Source organism: Nicotiana sylvestris, chromosome 12 (assembly GCF_000393655.2).
Source record: "Nicotiana sylvestris chromosome 12, ASM39365v2, whole genome shotgun sequence".
Taxonomy (NCBI): Eukaryota; Viridiplantae; Streptophyta; class Magnoliopsida; order Solanales; family Solanaceae; genus Nicotiana; species Nicotiana sylvestris.
This window is the reverse complement of record NC_091068.1, coordinates 110,442,611-110,465,900: the sequence shown is the minus strand read 5'-3', so window position 1 is coordinate 110,465,900 and position 23,290 is coordinate 110,442,611. Positions and strand designations below refer to the sequence as shown.

Here is a 23,290-nt window from a genome sequence, read left to right as displayed (position 1 = left end):
AGCAAGACGATGAATGAAGCTCAAAGAAACTATACAGTCACCGAGAAGGAATTGCTAGCTATTATGTTTGCCATGGAAAAGTTCCGACCGTACCTTATGGGGGCCAAAGTAATTATCCATACCGATCATGCCGCCCTTAGGTATTTGATGACCAAGAAATATTCAAAAGCAAGGTTGATGAGATGGGTGCTTCTTCTTCAAGAGTTTGATCTCGAAATTGTGGACCGCAAAGGAAGTGAAAATCAAGTGGCAGACCACTTGTCCCGCTTGGAAGAAGAGGGGAGGCCTTCTGACGGCCTTGAAATCAATGATGTGTTCCCGGATGAACAACTCCTTGCGGTATCTATGCATGATATGTCGTGGTTTGCTGATGTGGCAAATTATCTTGTGTCCGGTATAATCCCGTATGAGCTCTCTTCTAACCAAAGGAAGAAGCTCAAGCGGGATACTTTGGATTATTATTGGGATGAGCCATATTTGTTCAAGATTTGCACCGATGGTGTGATTCGCTGGTGTGTCCCGGAAGAAGAACAATTGAGTATTTTGGAGGCTTGTCATTCCTCTCCCTATGGTGGCCATCATGGTGGGGTGAGGACGACTTCTAAGGTGCTTAGTTGCGGTTTCTATTGGCCCTCCTTGTTTAAAGATGCCGGTGATTTTGTCAAGAGATGTGATGAATGCCAACGAACTGGTGGGATTTCTAAAAAGGATGAGATGCCTCTCAACACAATTCTAGAGGTAGATATTTTTGATGTGTGGGGTGTCGACTTTATGGGTCCGTTCGTGAGTTCTTGTGGGAACACCTATATCTTGGTAGCGGTTGATTATGTGTCGAAATGGGTCGAAGTCGTCGCTTTGTCCAACAACGAAGCTCGAAGTGTGGTGGCATTCTTGAAAAAGAGTATCTTCACAAGGTTTGGCACTCCACGTGCTATCATTAGTGATGGTGGCTCTCATTTTTGCAATCGGGCTTTTGATTCATTGCTTGCCAAGTATGGTGTAAATCACAAGGTGACCACTCCTTATCATCCTTAAGCGAGTGGCCAAGTTGAGGTTTCCAACCGAGAGATCAAGAATATACTGTCAAAAACTGTCAATGCCAATAGGACCGATTGGTCGAAGAAACTAGATGACGCTCTTTGGGCCTATCGGACAGCTTACAAGACCCTGATTAGTATGTCTCCGTACCGGTTGGTGTTTGGGAAAGCTTGTCATCTTCCGGTGGAATTGGAGCATAAGGCTATGTGGGACTTGAGAAAATTGAACTTAGAATGGGATGTCGCTGCGAATCTCCGGGTTGAGCAACTCAATGAGCTAGACGAGTTTAGATTTCATGCCTACTCCAGCTCGTCCTTGTACAAGGACAAGATGAAGTATCTTCACGATAAGTATGCCCGGGGGAAGGAATTCAAAGTTGGTGACGTGGTTCTTCTTTTCAACTCCCGGTTGTGGTTATTTCCGGGAAAGCTTAAGTCTAAGTGGAGTGGTCCATTTGAAGTTGTCGGTGTAAACACATTTGGTGCTATTGATCTCAAAAACAAAAATGGTGAAGTTTTCCAGGTCAATGGGCATCGTGTCAAGCATTACTTGGGAAAGTTTGATGATAGTACCGTGGTGGCACTCATTCATTTGAAGTGACTTTGATGGTAACATGCGTCATGCCGCGATGTTAAATCAGGCGCTTCTTGGGAGGCAACCCATGTCTTTTTCTTTCTTTTTGATTCTTGTGGTAGATTAGGATTTTTGAGCTAATGGTTTGTGAGATGTTGCAGGAATTGCGATTGAACCAGTGGAAAAACAACTGTGTAAAACAACAGTCTCTGAACAGTGACCGACGCGGCCGCAATCCCACTTTATGCGGTCCGCACCGGCCAAAGAAATTATTGCCAAGTCTCTGAACTGTGTTCACGCGGTCGCGTCCCACTTTGTGCTGCCCGTGTAGTACTCATGCGACCGTATCCCATTTCATGCGGTCCGCGTGCTTTCGCTGCAGCTTCACGTAAAAAGGTTAAACCCCAGTGCGGCCCGCGGTCATGTTCACACAGCCACACTGGACGGTAAGTGATGGCCCCCCCTTGTTTCCTATAAATAGACCATTAGGGTCTTCAGTAGAACTTTTCGCAAAAAATTCACTCCTGAGCCCTAAAAGTTATTGTTCACCTTCAGAGATCCTTCTTAGTGTTAATATCAACGGAATTTCTTCGCTTTCCTGGTAACATATCTCTCACATTACTCTTTACTTAGCATTAATTTAAACTTTATACATGTTCCCCTAGCCATAACTTCTTCAATTTTTCTTTTTGATTTTCATTTTTCATGATTAGAATAGTTCTATAGTGTTCTTGTTGCTCTTTGAAATGATGGGCATGTTATAAATGAGTAGGGACAAAGTAGGATGCTAAAACATGAAATATTTGAGCCTAGTAATTAAAGCCCTAGTTGCCCCTGTATTTTCAGCTCAGTGCGGCTGCGCACCCTATTTGTGCGGTTCGCGCCATACACCACGCGGCCGCATCAGTCTGTTACGCGGTCCGCGTAAACCTTGAGCCCAAAGGTTGATTCTCTCAGCGCGGCCGCATGCCGAGTTTGTGCGGTTCGCGCCATGCTCCATGCGGCCGCATGCCATGTTTGAGTGGTCCGCATGAGTGAGGTTCAGAGGGCACCACTTTTCAATATTATGGCCAATGCGGCCGCATGACCAGTTTGTGTGGACCGCGTTAGCTCCCATGCGGCCCCGCACCCTATTCATGCGGTCCGCATGATCCCTAATCAGAGAGGTGTTGAATTCCAAAGTTGGTCAGTGCGGTCTGCATGCCTAGTTTGTGCGGTCCGCACTGCTGTCAGCTATTCTCTATCTGTGTTTCTGTTCTGTACTTAAACTCTGCAACTGCCTGAACTAACAATGTTAGAATTATTTGTGTGCAGAAAATGGTTAAACAACGAGGTCGTGGAGCTAAACAGCCCGGACGAGGAGGTGACCCCTTCCGGGGAGGTAAAGCTAAATTGAAGAAACTCACTCCCCAATCAAAGTTAAAAACAAGAAAGCAGGTGGTGAGTGCTGAAGAGCAGTCGGGGAGTGAGTACCTCCCCTCCCAGGATTTCTCAACGGGTTCGTGGAAAGCCCCCGCAGGCCCTGCTAAAGCTCCAATTGTTATACAACCTGAGTCGTCTGAGGGCTCAGAAGCAGCAGTACCAAATACTCCACCTCCCCCACAGCTTCAGAATTCGGGGAAAGTGCAGAAGACAAAAACAAGAATAATGAGGAGGTCCCGGACAGTGGGGTACCTAGAGTTGGGGGAATTGAAAGAAGTAGAAACCCGGCTGTATGGCAGGACAGATTTGTCAGCGAGGTAGCCTTTCATAAATTTCGGGAAGTGTGGCCAAAGAAGAAGCTGATTCCAGAAAGAAGAATAGTCACCCGGGATATGTTACCCTACCTTCCCAGAGTCTATGATCAATTTCTTACTAGAGTGGGGTGGAATTTCTTTAAAGATGTGATGACCGATGCAAATGAACATATGGTGAAGGAATTCTACTACAATGTAGCCCACACCAAAGAAGGTTCAATTGCAACCAAAGTGCGGGATAAGACGATAGTGTTTTCGGCAGAGGCGTTAAACGAATATTTGGGTTTCAACGAGGAGGATGACGCTTTGTACAGAGAGAAATTAGTGTTGAAAGAGGAAGTTCGTCCTTGGGTGGCACAGTTCTTAGCTTAGCCGGGTACCATTCCGGAATGGATTCAGGTGGGGAAGAAAATACTGAGAAAGGACCTTAATTTTGAGGCGAGAGGATGGTTAACTTTTGTATGCAACAGGTTGGACCCTTCGTCCCATGACCAAACCATTCCAATCGCCCGAGCGGTTCTCATTGCATCCATCATGGCAGGTTTCCCCATCAATGTGGGGAATGTTATGTATAGTGTGATCACATCCATTGGCATTGATACGGACAGAAACTATCCCTACCCAAACACCCTCACAATGTACTTTGAAGATGCAAAGGTAAAAAAATACCCCTTCGATGTTGAAGTCCGACCGGTGTCCCCGTTCTCATGGTTTAATATTCAGGGGCCGGACAACCCGAAGGGGGATAAGAAGGGAAAAGCATCCACCTCTGCCCCGACTGGCCAGTCTGAGGAGCCAGTTGCGGTAGAAGCCTTTGTTGAGCCACCCACTCCCGCTGCCACTACTGTTCCGGACATCCCATCCTCCTCTACGGGTCCCAGTTCTTCAACTGGCCCAGTGGTTCCCACCTCCAAATCCAACCCCCTCACGGCCTAGCAATTAGCGAAGACATTGGCCAGTTTGAACAACTGGATGTCAGTCTCGACATCCAAGTTGTCCACTTTGGCTACCACAGTTGCGGCTCAGTCTGTTCCAGCCACAGTTGAGATTCCTCAGTCCACTGAGGAGACATTGCAGACACTCCTGGCCAACCAGGAGAAGATTTTGGCTACTCAGGCTGCCTTGACAAAGGCAGTTGATGCACAGGGCAAAACTCTAAAGAAGCTTGCCCGAGAACATAAAAAGATGAGAAAATCCCAGGCATCCAAGGATGAGGTGAAGGAGCTCCGAGCTGAGGTTGACAAGCTAAAGGCAGACCAGCTGCCTTTAGACTTGTTCTTTGATGAGTCAGCACCTCTACCATCAGTAGTTGTACCGGAGCCACAGCAGGAGGAGGAGCCTAGGCACCCAAGGAAGAAGAGGAAGCTTCCTAGCACTGAGGGTGTTGTGATAGAGGTAGCACAGGTTCAGAAGGATACTTCCAGTGCTCCACCAGATGTTTAGCCGGTCCATGACCCGGCCCCTATCCCAGCAGCAGAGTAGCAGCAGGCCGGAAACCAGTCTGAGGTTCCCGCCAGTACAGAGGACCAGGGGACCACTGATCAGCCCATGACGACGGATCAGGCTTAAGGAGCCACTCTATATCCTTTCTCTGTTTATATGCTTATTTTGGTAGTTGGCATTGGGCACAATGCCAGCTTTTATTCGTGGGGGTGCGCCCTACTATTTTGTATTTTGATGGTTGATACATTTGGGATGACTGTACATATTTATTTGATTCTTAACTTATGTTGCTAGATGATAGTTGGCTTGTATATAACTTTTCATTCTAGTTACTTTTCTACTTTATGTACATATTCATTCCCCCGTTGTATATTCTACTCCCCTATTGTACATATTCATTCGCTTTTTTTTATTTTCGTTAAAATTTTTCGTTTGTAGCTTCATAGTAAGCTCGTAGCCTTTTTGTTTTGTTTTGGCATTTGCAATAAGCCCTTGGTTTTCTTAATGCCACGGTTCTTTCCAAGGGTAGAGTGTTGTGTGAACCGGGTGGCTCTTCCCAATGATAGATGGCGTGACAACCTTCTTAAGGGTTTGAGTCCATTTTTTATTTTTCGTTTTTTTTATTTTCAAGTTTTGCAGTCAAGGATACCTCAGGCAAAGCTTCACTTGGGCCTAACACATTTGCCTTTGATCCTATGGTCAAAGACATAATGTTGTTCTTAGGATGGTGAAAGTCGTGGCCTTGAGACTCTTGTGTTGACCAAACAGTCATCATGTGGTAGTATTGAACCATTGTGCGCTTAAATCGTAACTAAGGTCGTTGTGGGCCCTCGACTCGACATCTTTAGCAATCCTTGAGTGTATGTGGTGAGAATTCGATTTGCGAGTCCAGGTCCCGAGCCGATGGTCTAGAACTTGCCCCGAATGTTTGTTGAGGCGAAATCCTAGGTGAAATTTGGCTTGAGAAGTGATTGTAGGCTCTCCTTGATCCAAAATGCTAAGATTGAAAAATTCCATGACCTACCAATGAAATGATCCCTAGTTAACCCTTTTGAGCCTTGAATCTTCTTCTTTCAAGAATCGAAGCTACAAGCCTATACCCGTTCTTAATGATACCCTCCCGTGGCACCCAAATCTTCCCTTGAGTAGATGGAAAACGTCTAAGTTTGGGGGGGGAGGCAAGAAAGAAAACAATGTGGTAAAAAGGTACAAAAGAAAAAAAAAGAAAAGATAAGACAAAAAGAAAGACCCAATTGAATAAGGTCAAAAAGGGGACTCAAAGAAAATAAAAGTGAAAAAGGGTGTGGAAAAAGTAAAAAATGAGAAATGTATTGAATTGCATGAAAAAGGGTGACAATGTGTCTCTCTAACCCCTTGAAAAAGAAGTGAATACTCAAATGAGTCAAGAAAGTGTGCCGAAATGAATCAAAAGAAGTGCTTAAGGAGAGATTGAACCCACTTGAACAAAACTATGTCCTACCCTTACCCAAAAGCCTTCACAATGACTCCATAAAAGCCCTACATGATTTTGAGTTGAAGGGAACCTACATTAGTGGATACTTACATAAGGGGCAAGCATATGGTACTTAGAGCCGGACTTGTGGCCTCTTCCTTGAGAGAGATGAGTGGAAATCCATCAACCTCGGTTTGTGTGATAATACTCAAAAAGGTGAGGTTCGCTTAGGGAGAGTTGAGGGTGTTTGAGTTTGGGTTCCACAATGGCCAAGGTAATTGATAAAAGTTCTTTGATGAAATGTGTCAACTCTTGAAGCTCTTGTATCACACTTGATCCACAAGCTTTCAAAGTTTAAATGTGTTAATGATGCATTCGTATTGATGGCAATTGTTAGTCCCAATTGATGCTTGTTGAGGTTACTTTAGGATAAACTGAAATTGCTTGGATGTTGCCTTTGAGGGGTGGGTTTTGTTTTGTTCGCTTGAGGACAAGCAAAGGTTTAAGTTTGGGGGAGTTGATAAGTAGGATTTTTAACATGTTTTATACCCATACTTGCCTGCGCTTTGAGTGTAAATTGCTATAAAATAGTCCCAAAAAGCTTACAGATTGCGCTTGATTGCAGGTTTGAGCTATAAAGTGACAAATCGTCAAAGATCGGCTCAAATTGGAGTGAAACCTGCTCAAGTGCCAAAGATCAGTAGAGTGAAGACATTCAGAACTTGGTGCGGACCGCACCATCATGTCATGCGGCCGCACCATAGAAGATCAGAGAGTGTGAACTTACAAGCCATTCCCCAATGCGGCCGCGTCCCAATTCATGCGGCCTGCGTCTCACTCATGCGGCCGCACAATTTTGCTATGCGGTCGCGTCCAATAAGTTCAGAGAGTATTATATTCCAGAAGCAAACCACGTGGCCACGTTCAACTTCATGCGGCCCGCTCTCCCCCCCCCCCATGCGGCCGCACTCTATGGTCATGCGGCCCGCATCAGTAAAGTTCAAAGAAGCTGCAAAACCTTTCATGCGGCCGCACAACAACTTTGTGCGGTCCGCGCTAGTTTTCATGCGGCTGCACCCCAACTTTGTGCGGTCCGCATCACCATTTTCAGAGAGCAGGATTCAGAGGTAAAGCAACCCAGTGCGGCCGCGTGCCATCTTTGTGCGATCCGCACTAACCCCGCAGGGGCATTTTTGTACAGTTTTTCTAGCCCACTATAAATAGAACATTTTACCATTTTTAGGGCAAGTTTTGTACAACTGACAGCTGTTGCACTCGTGAGACTTATGTTTTGGCCTATCTTGGGCATTTTTAGCTTAGTTTCATCATAGATTATTGTAGTTTAGCATTAGCAATTAATTAATATGGTTGTTTCATCTTCTATTTCTTCATTTTCTGCTTTAATTATGTCTAGCTAAACCCATTAGCTAGGGTTGTGGCTCAACCCTAGTGTGGGTAATTAATGGGTGTTGTTTCTTACTGATAGATTGATATTGGGTGTTTGTTATTTGGGTTAATTTTATGGTTTAATTAAGGATTGATGGTTGCAAACATTGATTCTAGCTTAGTGGGTCTTGACCTTTCTTGAGAAAGAGAGTCTATGACCCCAGAATTGACCCAACAAGGGATTGGGGTGGATCCATGAGAAATGGTAGTCCCAATTAACGGGTTAAACCTCGAGAGAGTAATCACCCTACTTGAACCCTAGTTGCTTGGTCTAATTGGCCTACCCAATTGATCTCGAGAGAGTCAATTGGGCAAAATCGCTCTCTCTACCGAGAGGTGTGAGAGTGAGTACAAATGTGCACGGTTATAACATTGATCCCAAATATGTCAATCTATTATTAGTAACCTCTACCCGTTAGTTAACCACCTAGGTGATGCCACGACCCTAGTGCCTTTCTCTATATTAATCACAACTTAGAACATACCCTTTTAGCATAAATTAGCTTAAACTTGTAGTTGATAATAGTAGTGATTAAACAAAAACCCAAAAAATGGTAGAAGTACAATTAGGAGCAAACACGCATTCCTAGTCTAAACAAATACGCAACTCCATTCCAAGCTCCCTGTGGAAATTGACCCCGATACCACTATTCGGGTAAAAGTATTAGCGCTCGCTCCTCCTACCGTTGTGTGAGGTTGAGTTCGCCACGATCAGTACACATTGTGATGTGAGATATAGCTCGAGGGGCTGGTTATTGTTCCATGTGTTGCCCGAGGGGCTGATTCTATTGGTATTGTGCCCGAGAGGTGTTTCTTTATGTGTTTACCTTTTTTAGTTGCCTGTCTTTTACTTGCTTAACTATTTAAAAGGGGATTTTAAGAAGCTTAAACTGAACTAAAGTGACTTTGCATAATTTCACTGTTTCATGACCTTTTACTGGCTTTTACTACTTCCTTATAGCCTGTGATGTGCCTTACGTGATTTCGTATTTCTCAGTCTTTATTTATGATTACTACTCACTGAGTTGGAGTAATCACTTTACTCCCTACACCTCGTGCGCAGATTCAGGCGCTGCTGATCCTGCTTGCGATGGTTTAGAGCTCTCGGCAAATTTTGGAGTTCACGAGGTAGCTGTTCGGCATCCGCAGCCCCGTGCTTCTCCCCCCTTATCTCATTTCCTTTATCTTGTTAGTGATTATGTAATAGCTTTGTAGACTCTTCAGACTTGTAGTATATTGATAGATGCTCATGACTGGTGACACCCCGATGTCAGGCTGTGTTGGTTTTAAATTCTGCAAATTGTACTGTTCACTGCTTATTTTGGGATTTTATCATATTTAAGACATAATACTAATTATTCTAATTGCTTAAAAATTGAAATGGGAATGTGTCAGCTGGCCTTGTCTCCACGAGAGGTGCCATCATAATCGGGTCCGGGTTTAGGGTCGTGACAAGTTGGTATTAGAGCCTAGGTTACATAGGTCTCACAAGTCATGAGCAGGTTTAGTAGAGTCTTGCGGATCGGTATAGAGACGTCTGTATTTATCCTCGAGAGGCTGCAAAACCTTTAGGAAAAACTTCATATTCTTTAAATTCTTGTCGTGCGATTTTGTTGATCCGAGTACTAAACTTCTGTTATTCTATTCTCTCATAGATGGTGAGGACACGCGCTATCGGTCAGGATGGACGACCACCAGTACCACCAGCTATGGTCACTAGAGGCCGAGTATGCGGTTGTGGTCGCGGTAGGGGTAGAGGTATGTCCTACACAGCAGCTAGGGCATTACCTGCAAATCTACCAGCCGCCCCCGTTCAGGATCAGGTCCCAGTTGTGGACGCTCCAACATCACAAACTCAGGCACCAGCTGTGCCCATTGTGATTCCGGGTCTTCAGGAGGCCTTGGCACAGATTCTATTAGTTTGCACTGGCCTAGCTCAGGCAGTTTCAGTCACTACAGCCGCAGCTACTTCTCAGGCCGGGTGAGGCACTCAAAATCCCACCACTCGCACTCCTGAGCAGGTCGTGCAGGGACTTCAGACACCGGGGGCGTATCCAGCCCAGTTGGTTGCAGCTGCTCAGGACTCTGTAGTTCCTGCCATGCCTGAGGACGAGCAGCATAAGTTTGAGAGGTTTGGTAGACTTCAGCCTCCGGCCTTAAATGGTGCAGAGGGCGAGGATGCCCAGGGTTTCTTGGATAAGTGTTAGAGGAAGCTTTGTACAACGGGTATTCTAGAGAACAGTGGGGTCGCTTTCACTACTTATCGTTTCTAGGAGCGAGAGGAGAGGGAGGACAAGAGGCCTCGAGGATCTGGTAGTTATAGTGGTGCTCCTTCGAGGGGTCAGTTTCAGCATGACAGAGGCCGTCCATTTAGGCATTCTCAGCCAGCTTGCCCAAGTTATCGTGGGGCGTCATCGGGTCATGGTTCTCATAGTTGTCATCAGGGCCAGTCATCACTTAGTGCCCTTCCAGCTCAGAGTTCATCCCGTGCTCCATCAATTCAGGGCTCTTCTATGCTAGGTGCATCTGCTAGTCATTCTGGTGCTAGGGGTTCCCTTCAGTCCCCTTCTCCAGCACTTGGGAGTTTCTATGAGTGTGGAGAGATGGGTCATATGTGAAGGCAGTGTCCTCGTAGTCTTGCGGGTTCATCTTAGTAGAGAAGTCAGCCATCGGCTTCACCACTAGTTACTTTACCACCACCCGCTCATCCAGCTAGGGGTGGAGGTCAATCATGTAGCGATCGCCCTAGAAAGGGAGGTCGATCAGGTGGTGGTCAGGCCCATTTCTATGCACTTCCAGCTAGACCCGATGTTATTACTTCCGATGTTATTATTACAGGTATTGTCTTAGTCCGCCATAGAGATGCCTCTGTATTATTTGATCCTGGTTCCACCTTTTCTTATGTGTCATCATACTTTGCTCGTTATTTCCCCGTGAGTTTCTTGTTTTACCTGTTCATGTATCTACGCCGGTGGGCAATACTGTTGTTGTAGACCTTGTGTATCGGTATTGTGTGGTGACTATTGGGGATCTGGAGACCCAAGTAGATCTTTTACTATTATGTATGGTGGATTTCGATGTTATTTTGGGCATGCATTGGCTATCTCCGTGTCGTGCTATTCTGGATTGTCATACTAAGATAGGCACATTGGCTATATTGGGTGTGCCACAGATTGAGTGGCGAGGTTTGTCTGATTATGTTCTCAGTAGGGTAATTTCATTCTTGAAGGCCCAGCGTATGGTTGGGAAGGGTTGCCTTTTGTATCTAGCCTTTGTGAGGGAGGTCGGTGTAGAGACTCCCAATATTGATTATGTTCCACTTGTGAGGGATTTTCCCGATGTGTTTCCTGCAGACCTGCCGGTCATGCCACCGGATAGAGATATTATTTTGGTATTGACCTGGTGCCAGGCACTCAGCCCATTTCTATTCCGCCATATCGTATGGCACCAGCGGAGTTGAGTGAGTTAAAGGAGCAGCTTTGGGAACTCCTTGATAAGGGGCTCATTCGGCCTAGTGTCTTGCCTTGGGGAGCGTCGGTTCTATTTGTGAAGAAGAAAGATGGCACTATGAGGATGTGCATTGATTATAGGCAACTAAACAAAGTAACAGTTAAGAACAAGTATCCTTTGCCTCGCATTGATGATTTATTCGACCAGCTTTAGGGAGCGAGAGTGTTCTCCAAGATTGATCTCCATTCATGTTATCACCAGGTGAAGATCAGGGACTCGGATATTCTTAATACAGCTTTCAGGACCCGATATAGTCATTATGAGTTCTTGGTGATGTCTTTTGGGCTGACCAATGCCCCAGCAACGTTCATACATTTGATAAACAGCGTGTTCCGGCCTTATCTTGACTCGTTTGTCATAGTCTTCATTGATGATATTCTGGTGTATTCACGTAGTCAGTAAGAGCACGCGGAGCATTTGAGAGTTGTGTTGCAGAGATTGTGGGAGGAGAAGCTTTATGCAAAATTCTCCAAGTGTGAGTTTTGGATGAGTTCAGTGGCTTTCTTGGGGCACACGGTGTCCAGTGAGGGTATTCAGGTTGATCCGAAGAATATAGAGGTAGTTTAGAGTTGGCACAGACCGTCCTCAGCCACAGAGATTCGCAACTTTCTTGGTTTGGCAGGCTATTATCGCCGGTTTGTTCAGGAATTCTCATCTATCGCATTGCCCTTGACCAAGTTGACTCAGAAGAGTTCTTCATTTGTATGGTCTAATGAGTGTGAGGAGAGCTTTCAGAAGCTCAAGACAACCTTGACCACAACTCCAGTGTTAGTTTTTCTATTAGCTTCAGGTTCATATACCGTGTATTGTGATGCTTCGAGAGTTGGTATTGGGTGTGTATTGATGCAGAAGGGTAGAGTTATTTCTTATGCTTCTCCTCAGTTGAAGCCCCATGAGAAGAACTACCTCGTTCATGATTTGGAGTTGGCTGCCATTATTCAAACAGAAGGATCTTAATTTGAGGCAACAAAGGTGGTTGGAGTTGCTAAAGGATTTTGATATTACTATATTGTACCATCCGGGGAAGGCCAATGTGGTGGTTGATGCTTTGAGCCGAAAGGCGGTGAGTATGAGAAGTTTGGAATATATTCCAGTTAGGGAGAGACCTCTTGTAGTTGATGTTCAGGCCTTGGCCAATCGATTTGTGAGGTTAATACTTCGGAGCCCAGTCGGGTATTGGCTTGCATGGTTTCTCGGTCTTCTTTATATGATCGCATTAGAGAGCGCTAGTATGATGATCCGCATTTGCTCGTCCTTAAGGACAAAGTTCGGCACGATGATGCCAGGGATGTGACCATTGGTGATGATGGGGGTGTTGAGGATGTAGGGCCGGATATGTGTGCCCAATATAGATGGGCTTCGGGAGTTGATTCTGGAGGAGGCCCACAGCTTGCGGTATTCCATTCATCCAGGTGCTGCGAAGATGTATCAGGATTTGAGGCAGCATTATTGGTGGAGAAGAATGAAGAAAGACATCATGGGATTTGTGTCTCTTTGTCTCAATTGTCAGCAGGTGAATTATGAGCATCAGAGACCAAGTGGCTTGCTTCAGTATATAGATATTCTAGAGTGGAAGTGGGAGCGGATCACTATGGACTTTGTAGTTGGGCTTTCACATACTTTGAAGAAGTTCGATGCTATATGGGTGGTTGTGGATCGGCTAACCAAGTCCGCACACTTTATTCCTGTGTGTACTACCTATTCTTCAGAGCAGTTGGCATAGATCTATATCCGGGAGATTGTTCGTTTGCATGGTGTCCCAGTTTCTATCATCTCAGATAGGGGCACTCATTTTACCTCTTAGTTTTGGAGGTCTGTGCAGCGAGAGTTGGGTACTCAGGTTGAGTTGATCACGACTTTTCACCCTCAGACGGACGGGCAGTCTGAGCGCACTATTCAGATATTGGAGGACACGTTGCGTGCTTGTGTCATTGATTTCGGAGGGTCATGGGAACAGTTTCTACCACTTGCAGAGTTTGCTTATAACAACAGCTACCAATCGAGTATTGAGATGGCTCCATATAAGGCCTTGTATGATAGGTGGTGTAAATCTCCAGTTGGTTGGTTTGAGCTGGATGAGGCTAGGCTATTGGGGGCACACTTGGTGCAGGACGCTTTAGAAAATGTGAAGGTAATTCAGGAGAGGCTTCGTACAATGCAGTTGAGGCAAAAGCGTTATGCTGACAAGAAGGTTCGGGATGTGTCCTACATGGTTGGTGAGAAGGTTCTATTGAAGGTTTCACCCATGAAGGGTGTTATAAGATTTGGGAAGAAAGGTAAGTTGAGTCCTCGGTTCATTGGGCCTTTTTAGGTGCTTCGGAGGATTGGGGAGGTGGCTTATGAGCTTGTTTTGCCACCTAGCTTGTCGAGTGTGCATTCGGTATTTCATGTTTCTATGCTCCGGAAAAATATTGGGGATCCGTCTCATGTTCTGGATTTCAGCACGGTTCGGTTAGATGGTGATTTGACTTATGATGTGGAGCCAACAGCTATTTTGGAGCGTCAGGTTCGAAAGTTGAGATCAAAGGATATAGCTTCAGTGAAAGTTCAGTGGAGAGGTTGGCCTGTGGGGGAGGCTACCTAGAAGACCAAGTGGGAGATGCGGAGCAGATATCCTCGTCTGTTTGAGGCTTCAGGTATGTTTCTTGACTCGTTCGAGGACGAACATTTGTTTAAGAGGGGGAGGATGTGTCGACCCGGCCAGTCATCTCATGAGTTACCGCTCTGTTTTCCCCATTTCTACTTCTTATTGCTTTATCTATTGGTTTCATATGTGATCGGGTTGGTTGGCTCGGGTTCGGAAAGGATTTGGTAAGGTTTGAGACACTTAGTCTCTTTTGAGGAAGTTTAAGTTAGAAAAGTCAACTAAATGTTGACTTATGTCTTAGAGGGCTCGGATGTGAGTTCTGATGTTTCGGATAGCTTTGGGAGGTGATTTGGGACTTGGGATTGTGATCGGAATGTGATGTCTTAGGGGTCGGAATGGAATTCCGAGAGTTGCAGTAGTTCTATTGTATTATTTGGGATGTGTGTGTAAAATTTCAGGTTATTCGGACGTGGTTTGGTTGGGTTTTTTATCAAAAGCGTAATTTAGAAGATTTTGGAATTCTTAGGCTTGAATCCGATGCGAATTTGGTGTTTTGATGTTGTTTTGAGCGTTCCGAAGGTTGGAACAAGTTTGAATGATGTTATGGGATCTGTTGGCATGTTTGGTTGAGATCCCGCGGGCCTCGGGTGAGTTTTGGTTGGTCAATCGAATCATTTCTAGATGTTGGGAGTTGCAGAAAATTGCTGATCAGTGTTGTAGAGAAATGGCCTTCGCGTTCACGAGTAGGTAGTCGCGTTCGCGAAGGGTTATTTGAACCCTTAGGGGATTTTTTTTACTGATATTTCCTCACTGTTTTGACTTTATACTTGAACTCAGTCATACTATATTCTGTTGTTTTCATAACTCAGTCATGTCTACTCTACTTTAACACTTAAATGATATTTTAAATAATATTTTGGGCTGAGCACCATATTTTGCTATTACCCTAATGGTTGTGAGATTCTGACTGAGTAAGGCCGAGGGACTATGTTGTGAGGAAACACTGATTATGATTATGAGGCCGAGGGCCTGAAATTTGTACGCCACGAGGTGGCTTGTTGATATGAGGCCGAGAGCCTCTGTGATTATGCCACGAGATGGCTTGATATTGCGCTTGGGTCGTAAGGGGCCCCTCCAAGAGTCTGCACACCCCAGTGAGCGCAGGTACCATTGTGATGTGAGATATAACCCGAGGGGCTGGTTATTGTTCCATGCGTTGCCCGAGGGGCTTATTTTATTGGTATTGTGCCCGAGGGGCGTTTCTTTATGTGTTTACCTTTTTTAGCTGCCTGTCTTTTACTTGCTTAACTATTTAAAAAGGGATTTTAAGAAGCTTAAACTGAACTAAAGTGACTTTGCATAATTTCACAGTTTCATGACTTTTTACTGGCTTTTACTGCTTCCGTATAGCCTGTGATGTGCCTTACGTGATTTCGTATTTCTTTGACTTTATTTATAATTACTACTCACTGAGTTGGAGTACTCACTTTACTCCCTGCACCACGTGTGCAGATTCAGGCGCTGCTGATCCTGCTTGCAAGGGTGGAGAGCTCCCGGGAGATTTTGGAGTTCACGAGGTAGCTGCTCGGCGTTCGCAGCCCCGTGTTTCTCCCCCTTTATCTTATTTCCTTTCTATTGTTAGTGATTCTATAATAGCTTTGTAGACTCTTCAGACTTGTACTATATTGATAGATGCTCATGACTGGTGATACCCCGATGTCGGGCTGTGTTGGTTTTAAATTCTGCAAATTATAATGTTCACTACTTATTTTGGGATTTTATCATATTTAAGACTTAATACTTATTATTCTAATTTCTTAAAAATTAAAATGGGAATGTGTCGGCTGGCCTTATCTCCACGAGAGGCGCCATCATGACCGGGGACGGGTTTAGGGTCGTGACACTACTCTAGGCAACAGTAATGTCCTCAGGGAATATGTTATGTCTATGTGACCTTTTATTTATTAATATAATATCCATTTTTGTGTTAAAAAAAGAAGATTAAAGAATCATCCTCAAAAGGTAAATGGGATACGCTAGGTCCAGTCCTAACCAATCTTAAGCCTCGTATTTGATACCTATCTTCATCAATTTTTAAGAGAGTAGATAAACCTTCAGCACAAATCAAAAATGAATATGGTGATAATGGTCACCCTGTCTTAATCTCCTTATTGGCTTAACCTAACCAGTTGCTTCACCATTAATATTAAATCTATAACTTGTTGAAGTAATACACCCCATTATTCATCCCACAAATAGTTTATCAAATCCCATTCTTAAAAGTATTTCCTTAACAAAATTCATTCAACTACATCATATACTTTGGACATATCAAATTTCGTAGTCATAGATTTCTCTCGTCCTTTTCTTTTATTTTTAAGCAAATGCATAAACTCATGAGCAAGCACTGAATTCTCAGTAATTTGTCTATTTCCCACAAAAGCTGCTTGATTTGGTGAGATAAACATAGGCAGAAATTCTTTCATTCTAGCAACTAACACTTTAGTAATAATTTTAGAAGTAGTTGAACACAAACTTATAGGTCTTAATGGAGCCACAGTGATAGGACTTTTAACTTTAGAAATCAAAGTAATAAAAGTTTAGCTCCATTTTGGAATTAAATGTCCTCAATGAAAGAAACTTCTAACTGATTCACAAACATCCTTACCAATAATATGCCAATATTTTTGGAGAAAAAGTGGAGTCATTCCATCAATACCTGGAGCTTTTAAGGGATGCATTGAAAAAGTAGCCTTCTTAATTTCGGCATCTGATACATATCTTATTAGTTTTCTATTCATTGACTCATTAATAGAAATATGCTCAAGATCTGATGGTCCAGTAGATTGAAATAGATTATTATAAAGAATTTCTATCATTTCCACAATACATATCTGAAATTCAGCGACCATCATTAGTTTGAAAACCCTTAATGGTATTTCTCCTTCTTCTCTGGATAATAGACATATGAAAATAGGATGTATTCTTATCTCCCTCTTTCAACCATAAAGCTCGAGATTTCTATTTCCAATAAATCTCTTCATCCTTATATGCTTGGCCTAAATCTTTTCTTAGCATTTTTAGTTTATTTATATCAAGCCACTCAGATTTTTTCTAACTTCCTCAATCATCTTCTTTTTACCTAAATTTTTTTCCCAAGAATTTCCATTACCACCCCTTAACCAAGCAACTAAAGAGCGTTTACAATTTTTTAATTTGAAATAAAACGTATATTGTTCAAAACCAGTAACATTATTAATATTCCAAGCTCTCTGAATCATGCCAGTAATTTCCTCCTTTTTACACCATATTTTATCAAAATAAATTTTTTTCTTTTTTCTTACAAGACTAGCTTCGGTAAAAATAATAAGAGCCACGTGATGTGAAGCTTCAGTTTCAACATGGATAACATTTGCATTATCAAATTTATATCTACAGTGAGGAGATCCTAAAGCTCTATCAAGTCATTCTTGAATCACACCTTCATTTTTCCTATAACACCACCAAGTCCATGGTTTTCCTTTATAACCTAAATCAATTTCATTTAATTTCCAAATAAAAAGTTTAAAATTATTGAAGTACCAAGATTCTCTAGCCCATCCTTCAATTTTTTCCGTATCGTCAATTATATCATTTAAATCACCAGCAATAATCCAAGAAAATCCCATTTAGTAGATTTAATTACGAGTTCATCAAATTGTCTTCTTCTAATAACTTTATCAGTACTTAGTAAAGAAAAATACACCAATATTCACATTCATGATTGCTTTCATTAATTAAAACTTCAATAAAGTAACTAGATGAAGAAAAATTACAAACCTGAATATCATCATACCAAAGCAAGCATAAACCACCCGAAAGTCCAACAGGATCAACTACTTGAAAGTTAGCCGTTCCAATTTGTCTTTGTAACCTTTGAACTCTAGCAACTCTATTTTTTGTTTCACATAAGAATACCAAGTTTGAGGAATGGAGCCTCATTGTCTCCTTCAGAAAGGGAACTATCAAGGACCCCCTAGGCCTCGACAATTCCACACCATCATTTTCATTTTGTTGAGGGAAGCCATATCGGGCTGGCTTCCCGCGGTTTCACCACTTGCTTTAGTTTTTTTTGGTTCCATGTCAGTTGCTAATAAAGTAGTTCCCTTTCTTTTATCCCCTACCACCTCCTCTATCGCAGTAACATCCACAAGATTTTTCTTATTTATCATTTGATTTTCTCCTTGGCTTCCATCAAAATAAGTATTCTTCCTAGCCAAACGTTTCCACTGTTTGTTTAATTTTTTTACCTTGCTCATTCACATTAAAATTCATGTTATTTTTAGGAGTGTATTGGGAAAAAACTAAGTTTATTTTAAAGATGACGTGGCATGACACGTGGTTTGGTTAAATGGTCAAAGCGCAACAATTGACTAAGAGGCACGGATGGAGACAACCACGGGAAGAGGAATTAAAATAGGCACGAGACGAAGTGCAGATACGAGTCTCGTACCAATTCAAGTCATTTACAGCCAACGGATTAGAAGGCATTAAAGACAAAGATCTGATGACAGAAAGGAGTCCAAATTCATTATTAAATACCTGATACGTTAGAAAATTGGTATTTAATAGGAATGATTGTATAACGGCTTATTTAATATCATTTATTACTCATAATTATATCATTAAAGCTGAGGCTTCATTCCTTTACCTAGAATTACCTATAAAAGGAAGAAGTATCATCATTTGTAAGGACACGGAATACTATTGGGAACTTATTGAAATACAAAACTATTTGTTGTTTTACCATTATTCTCAAAAGCATTTTATTTTCGTCTCCTGATTATCAGTAACCCGAATTTCTTTTTAGTTTTGACCAAAGACTCAGATTTTTGGTTAAACAAGGAGATGCAACCATTTTATCAATATCTGAAAAATTCTTTATAATATGAGCATTGGACATATTATTATTCAAGAAGTATTCCACATAAACATGATTTTCACTTCCTTGCGCATTGCTCGTTTTCATCTTTTCGACGCCATCAGTTGAAGAAGCAGCAACAATTTCAGTTTGCTCTATAACTACTGTATTATATTTTCTTAAAGTATCCTCATCAATATAATCCCCTAATCTCTTAAGTTGAGATAGCAGATAATACATTCTCGCCTCTCGTCCTCCTATAGTGTCGTCAAAAAAAGGCTCTTCACTCGATAGTTATTGCGAACCTTTTGATTCCAACCCTTTATCTGTGTTTTGCAATGTCCTCACACCCTTCCCATCAAAAGAATCATCTTCAACAGATTGTTTCTCACCCAAACCGTAGTTTGTCGCATTCATTTGATCCAACTGGAGTATATAATCTTTTTTAGTTTGTGTTGTCGTATTATTATTTTCCAATCTAATAGTTTGTTTCCCTCTTGAATCATGTTGCTCGACACCTAGAGTATCATCCATTCTTTTTTCATATTGTGAATCAGTAGAGTCTGCCCATTCTTACAAGTTTAAAAGGTTTCTACTAGTTCCTGCATCTCGTTTTTTTTCAGCTCTTTTAACGGTGTCATTCCTAACCCAAGTGTTTCTTTAATTGTTGGTGGTGCCACCTTGGCGCCTTATATTTTCGGATGAAAACCCATAACCTTCTGCTCTAAGCCATGTTCCAAACTGATATTTTTTTTATGTTACTCGTTCTTATATCTTTCTCTTTTGCACTTTTATCATTATGGCCAAACATACCACAATATAAGCACACATAAGGAATGTTTTCATAACATATTTCAACCCGTACTATTTTGAGACCCAAAGTTATCAGTTTTTCCCTTAGTATTGGTTTATTAATATTCATCATAATCTTAAGTCTCGTGTGTGCTCCTTTTCTGCTTCCGTTCTCTGGAATTACAATGTCGATTTTCCCTCCTAGAGCATGACCGATTTTATGTCCCACGTCCGTAGACATTCAGTGAAAAGGAATATTCAAAACTTGGATCCACATGTTGCACACGTTGAAAACCAGTGAGTTGCTTTTTAAGCCTGGTTCCCATTGATGAACATTTAGGAAGTATCTATCATATAGCCATGGCGCACCAAGCCGTACTTTTTCCATACTCTCCTTATTTTTGAAGATGAATTGGAAGAAATTCCATCCTTCTTCTTTAATCTGCAAACCCACCGGATTTCCCCAAACTAAAAGTATCACAATATTAACTCCATTAAAGTTCACATTTTTATCAGAGATTACCTTACCCAACAAGCTTACTTCGCAATCGTTCATACTTGGCTGAATATCCAGAAAGTCAATAGATACAACTTCCTTTTCCTCTTCAGTAAGCACAAATTTGTGTAACTGTTCGGTAATGTCATCCGCCATTGTTTCACTATCATAAATTCCAGTTGGAGTTGGACATGCACAATTCATTTTCTGATGTACTGCAGATATTGTTTATAGTGCTGAATATATTTGTTCTGTTTTTCAAAGGAGAAACATATATATTGTAGGAGGTAGTGTGCGAATAAGAATAAAGTGGCTATTTCTGAGCAGTTAAAGTGGAAGATGCTTGTTAATGTGGGCAAAAAATTCATGGGTGGAGGTAGTTATTATTGGGAATAAACCCCGTAAATATAGTATTCACGGTATTAGTGATAAATACAGAACACTAAGTTATAATTAAATCAACAAGAATAGAAATGCAGCAATAATGACACCAAGATTTTACGTGGAAACCCTTCTAAATAAGGGAAAAAACCACGGCCAAGAAAAGCAACTGATATCACTATAGCGAAGAACTTTACACTGTGTAGTAACGAGTACGAATACTCCTAAGACCACTACACCCTCAAAAGAAATAAACACTCTTTTGCTTTTTCCACCTCACTACAATATCTCTCACACTCTATTTTTCTTCACAAACTATTTCCTTATAGTTTATGGAATACCTTGCTCTAAAGCCTACAATATTTGATAATTTGCACATCCTTTTCACAATTTCAACAAGGTTGGCTACCAAACCAAACCAAGTCAATAAAATTGGCTACCAAATTATACTAATTCAACAAGGTTGACTACCAAACCAAACCAAGTCAACAAAAATTGGCTACCAAATCATTTGAATGAGATGGACACCATATAAATTCCTCCTCCGGTCTCATTCATCTAGAGGAGGTAGCACTATCTTCTAGTTTGAGTGCATGCCAACAAGTTCTTTGCATAGCTCGAACTTGTCTCTTGGTACCACCTTGGTCAACATATCTGCAGGATTTTCACTCTTGTGAATCTTTTTGACTTGAAGTGATTCGTTCTCCCCTTGCTCACGAATCCAATAATATCTGACGTCAATGTGTTTTGTTCTCGCATGGTACATGGAGTTTTTGCTCAGGTCTATTGCACTCTGACTATCGCAATAGACAACATACTCTATTTGTCGCAATCCAAGTTCTTGAAGAAATCTCTTGAGCAATATCATCTCTTTGCTAGCTTCAGTAGACGCAATATACTCCGCTTTAGTTGTAGATAGTGCGACACACTTCTGCAACTTTGACTGCCATGATATAGCTCCACCTGAAAAAGTAAACAAATATCCAGTAGTGAATTTTCTGTTATCAAGGTCACCTGCCATATCAGAATTTGTATAGCCCTTCAAAATTGGATTTGATCCTCCAAAACATAAGCATTCATGTGAGCTTCCTATTAGATACCTGAGTATCCACTTTACAGCTTCCCAATGCTCTTTTCCTGGATTTTCGAGAAATCTGCTAACAACACTAATTGCATGAGCAATATCTCGTCGAGTGCATACCATTGCATACATCATATTTCCGACGGTAGAGGAATAAGGAATCTTGGCCATTCTCTCTTTTTCCTCCGTTGTTATTGGACACATCTTTTTGCTCAACTTCAGATGACCAGAAAGGGGTATGCGAACCAACTTAGCACTTTTCATATTGAAGCGCTCCAGTACACGTTTTATGTATTTCTCTTGTGACAAGTGAAGCTTCCTTTCATTTCTCGAACGAGTAATTCTCATGCCCAAAATCTGCTTAGCATTACCCAAGTCTTTCATTGCAAAAGACTTATTCAACTATTTCTTCAACTCGTCAATCTTAGAAGCATTCCTGCCCACAATCAACATATCATCCACATATAGCACGAGGATGATAAAATTGTCATCAAAAAATCTTTGTACAAATACATAGTGATCTGAAGAAGTCTTCTTGTAGCCTTGTTCTCCCATAACAGACTCAAACTTCTTGTACCACTGTCTGGGAGCTTGCTTCAGTCCATATAGACTCTTCTTAAGTTTGCATACAAGATTTTCTTTACCTTTTGCCTTGAAGACTTCAGGTTGTTCCATATAAATATCCTCTTCTAAGTCACCGTGAAGAAAAGCAGTCTTCACATCCATCTGCTCAATCCCCAAATTAAGACTGGCAGTTAAACCAAGAATTGTCCGAATGGAGGACATTTTCATGATAGGAGAAAATATTTCGTCCAAGTCAATACATTTCCTTTGACCAAATCCCTTGACAACCAATCTAGCTTTGTATCTAGGCTTCAAACTATGTTCTTCAGCTTTAACTTTGAACACCCACTTGTTCAACAAAGCTCTCATGTCCTTAGGCAATTTCACCAACTCATAAGTATGGTTCTCATGCAGAGATTTCATCTCATCTTGCATAGATTCAATCCATTGATCCTTGTGCTCATCTTCTATGGCCTCCGCATAATATTCAGGTTCTCCCCCATCAGTGAGTAATACATACTCATTGGGTGAATAACGGGAGGAAAGAGTACGAGGTCTAGAAGACCTCCTGAGTGGAATATCTAACTCGTCCACAACTTTGTGAGTATGAGCATCTACCTCATCATCATTAGCATTGTCATCACCATCACCATCAATATGTTGACCTGGAATATGGTTCTGGGCATCACCATCATCATTGAGCCCACTAACGCTATCCGCATTTGTATGAGGAATTTCATTAAGATTAACTAAACCTTCAGAACTTGGAGATTTTAGCTTCTCCGCTTTGTTAATATCTTCAATGGTTTGATCCTCCAAGAAGATAACATCACGGCTTCTCACGACCTTCTTCTCAATTGGATCATATAGCCTGTAACCAAACTCATCAAGGCCATAACCAATGAAGATGCACTGCCTTGTCTTGGCAGTTAATTTTGACCTCTCATCTTTATGCACATGTACAAAAGCTTTGCAACCAAACACTTTCAAATGGTCATAGAATTTCCAAGTAGGATTTTAAATGAGGTTGTACGCTCCTCTGGACATATCTCATCCTTTATGAATTAATAGATGAATGGTTTCGAGGAGAAAAAAAATAAACAAAAGTACTTCTCAAATATGTAACTTTTGGAAGCTTGGCAAAATTGGCTGTCACTTTTCACCCAGAATAGATAGGAAAATAAGATAAGTTCATAGTAGGCAACTGCTGCAGAAATTTTGATAACCGTTTTGCCACAGATCGATTGGAGATGGGCCATTAGCCCTGTTGCGTAGTCCAACAAACTGTAA

General features: G+C 41.9%; 1 protein-coding gene across 1 annotated transcript; it reads right to left on the bottom strand.

The window, feature by feature from the left end:
* Nucleotides 1-19,719: 19,719 nt before the first annotated feature.
* On the bottom strand, nucleotides 19,720-20,130 carry LOC138883534 (uncharacterized). Its single transcript, XM_070164228.1, has one exon. It carries the CDS (start codon nucleotides 20,128-20,130, stop codon nucleotides 19,720-19,722), a length of 411 nt encoding a protein of 136 aa, XP_070020329.1.
* Between the last annotated feature and the right edge of the window lie 3,160 nt (nucleotides 20,131-23,290).

Excerpts from the sequence above, each read along its gene's own strand:
- LOC138883534 (XM_070164228.1), bottom strand. The coding sequence starts at position 20,130 with ATGGCGGATGACATTACCGAACAGTTACACAAATTTGTGCTTACTGAA.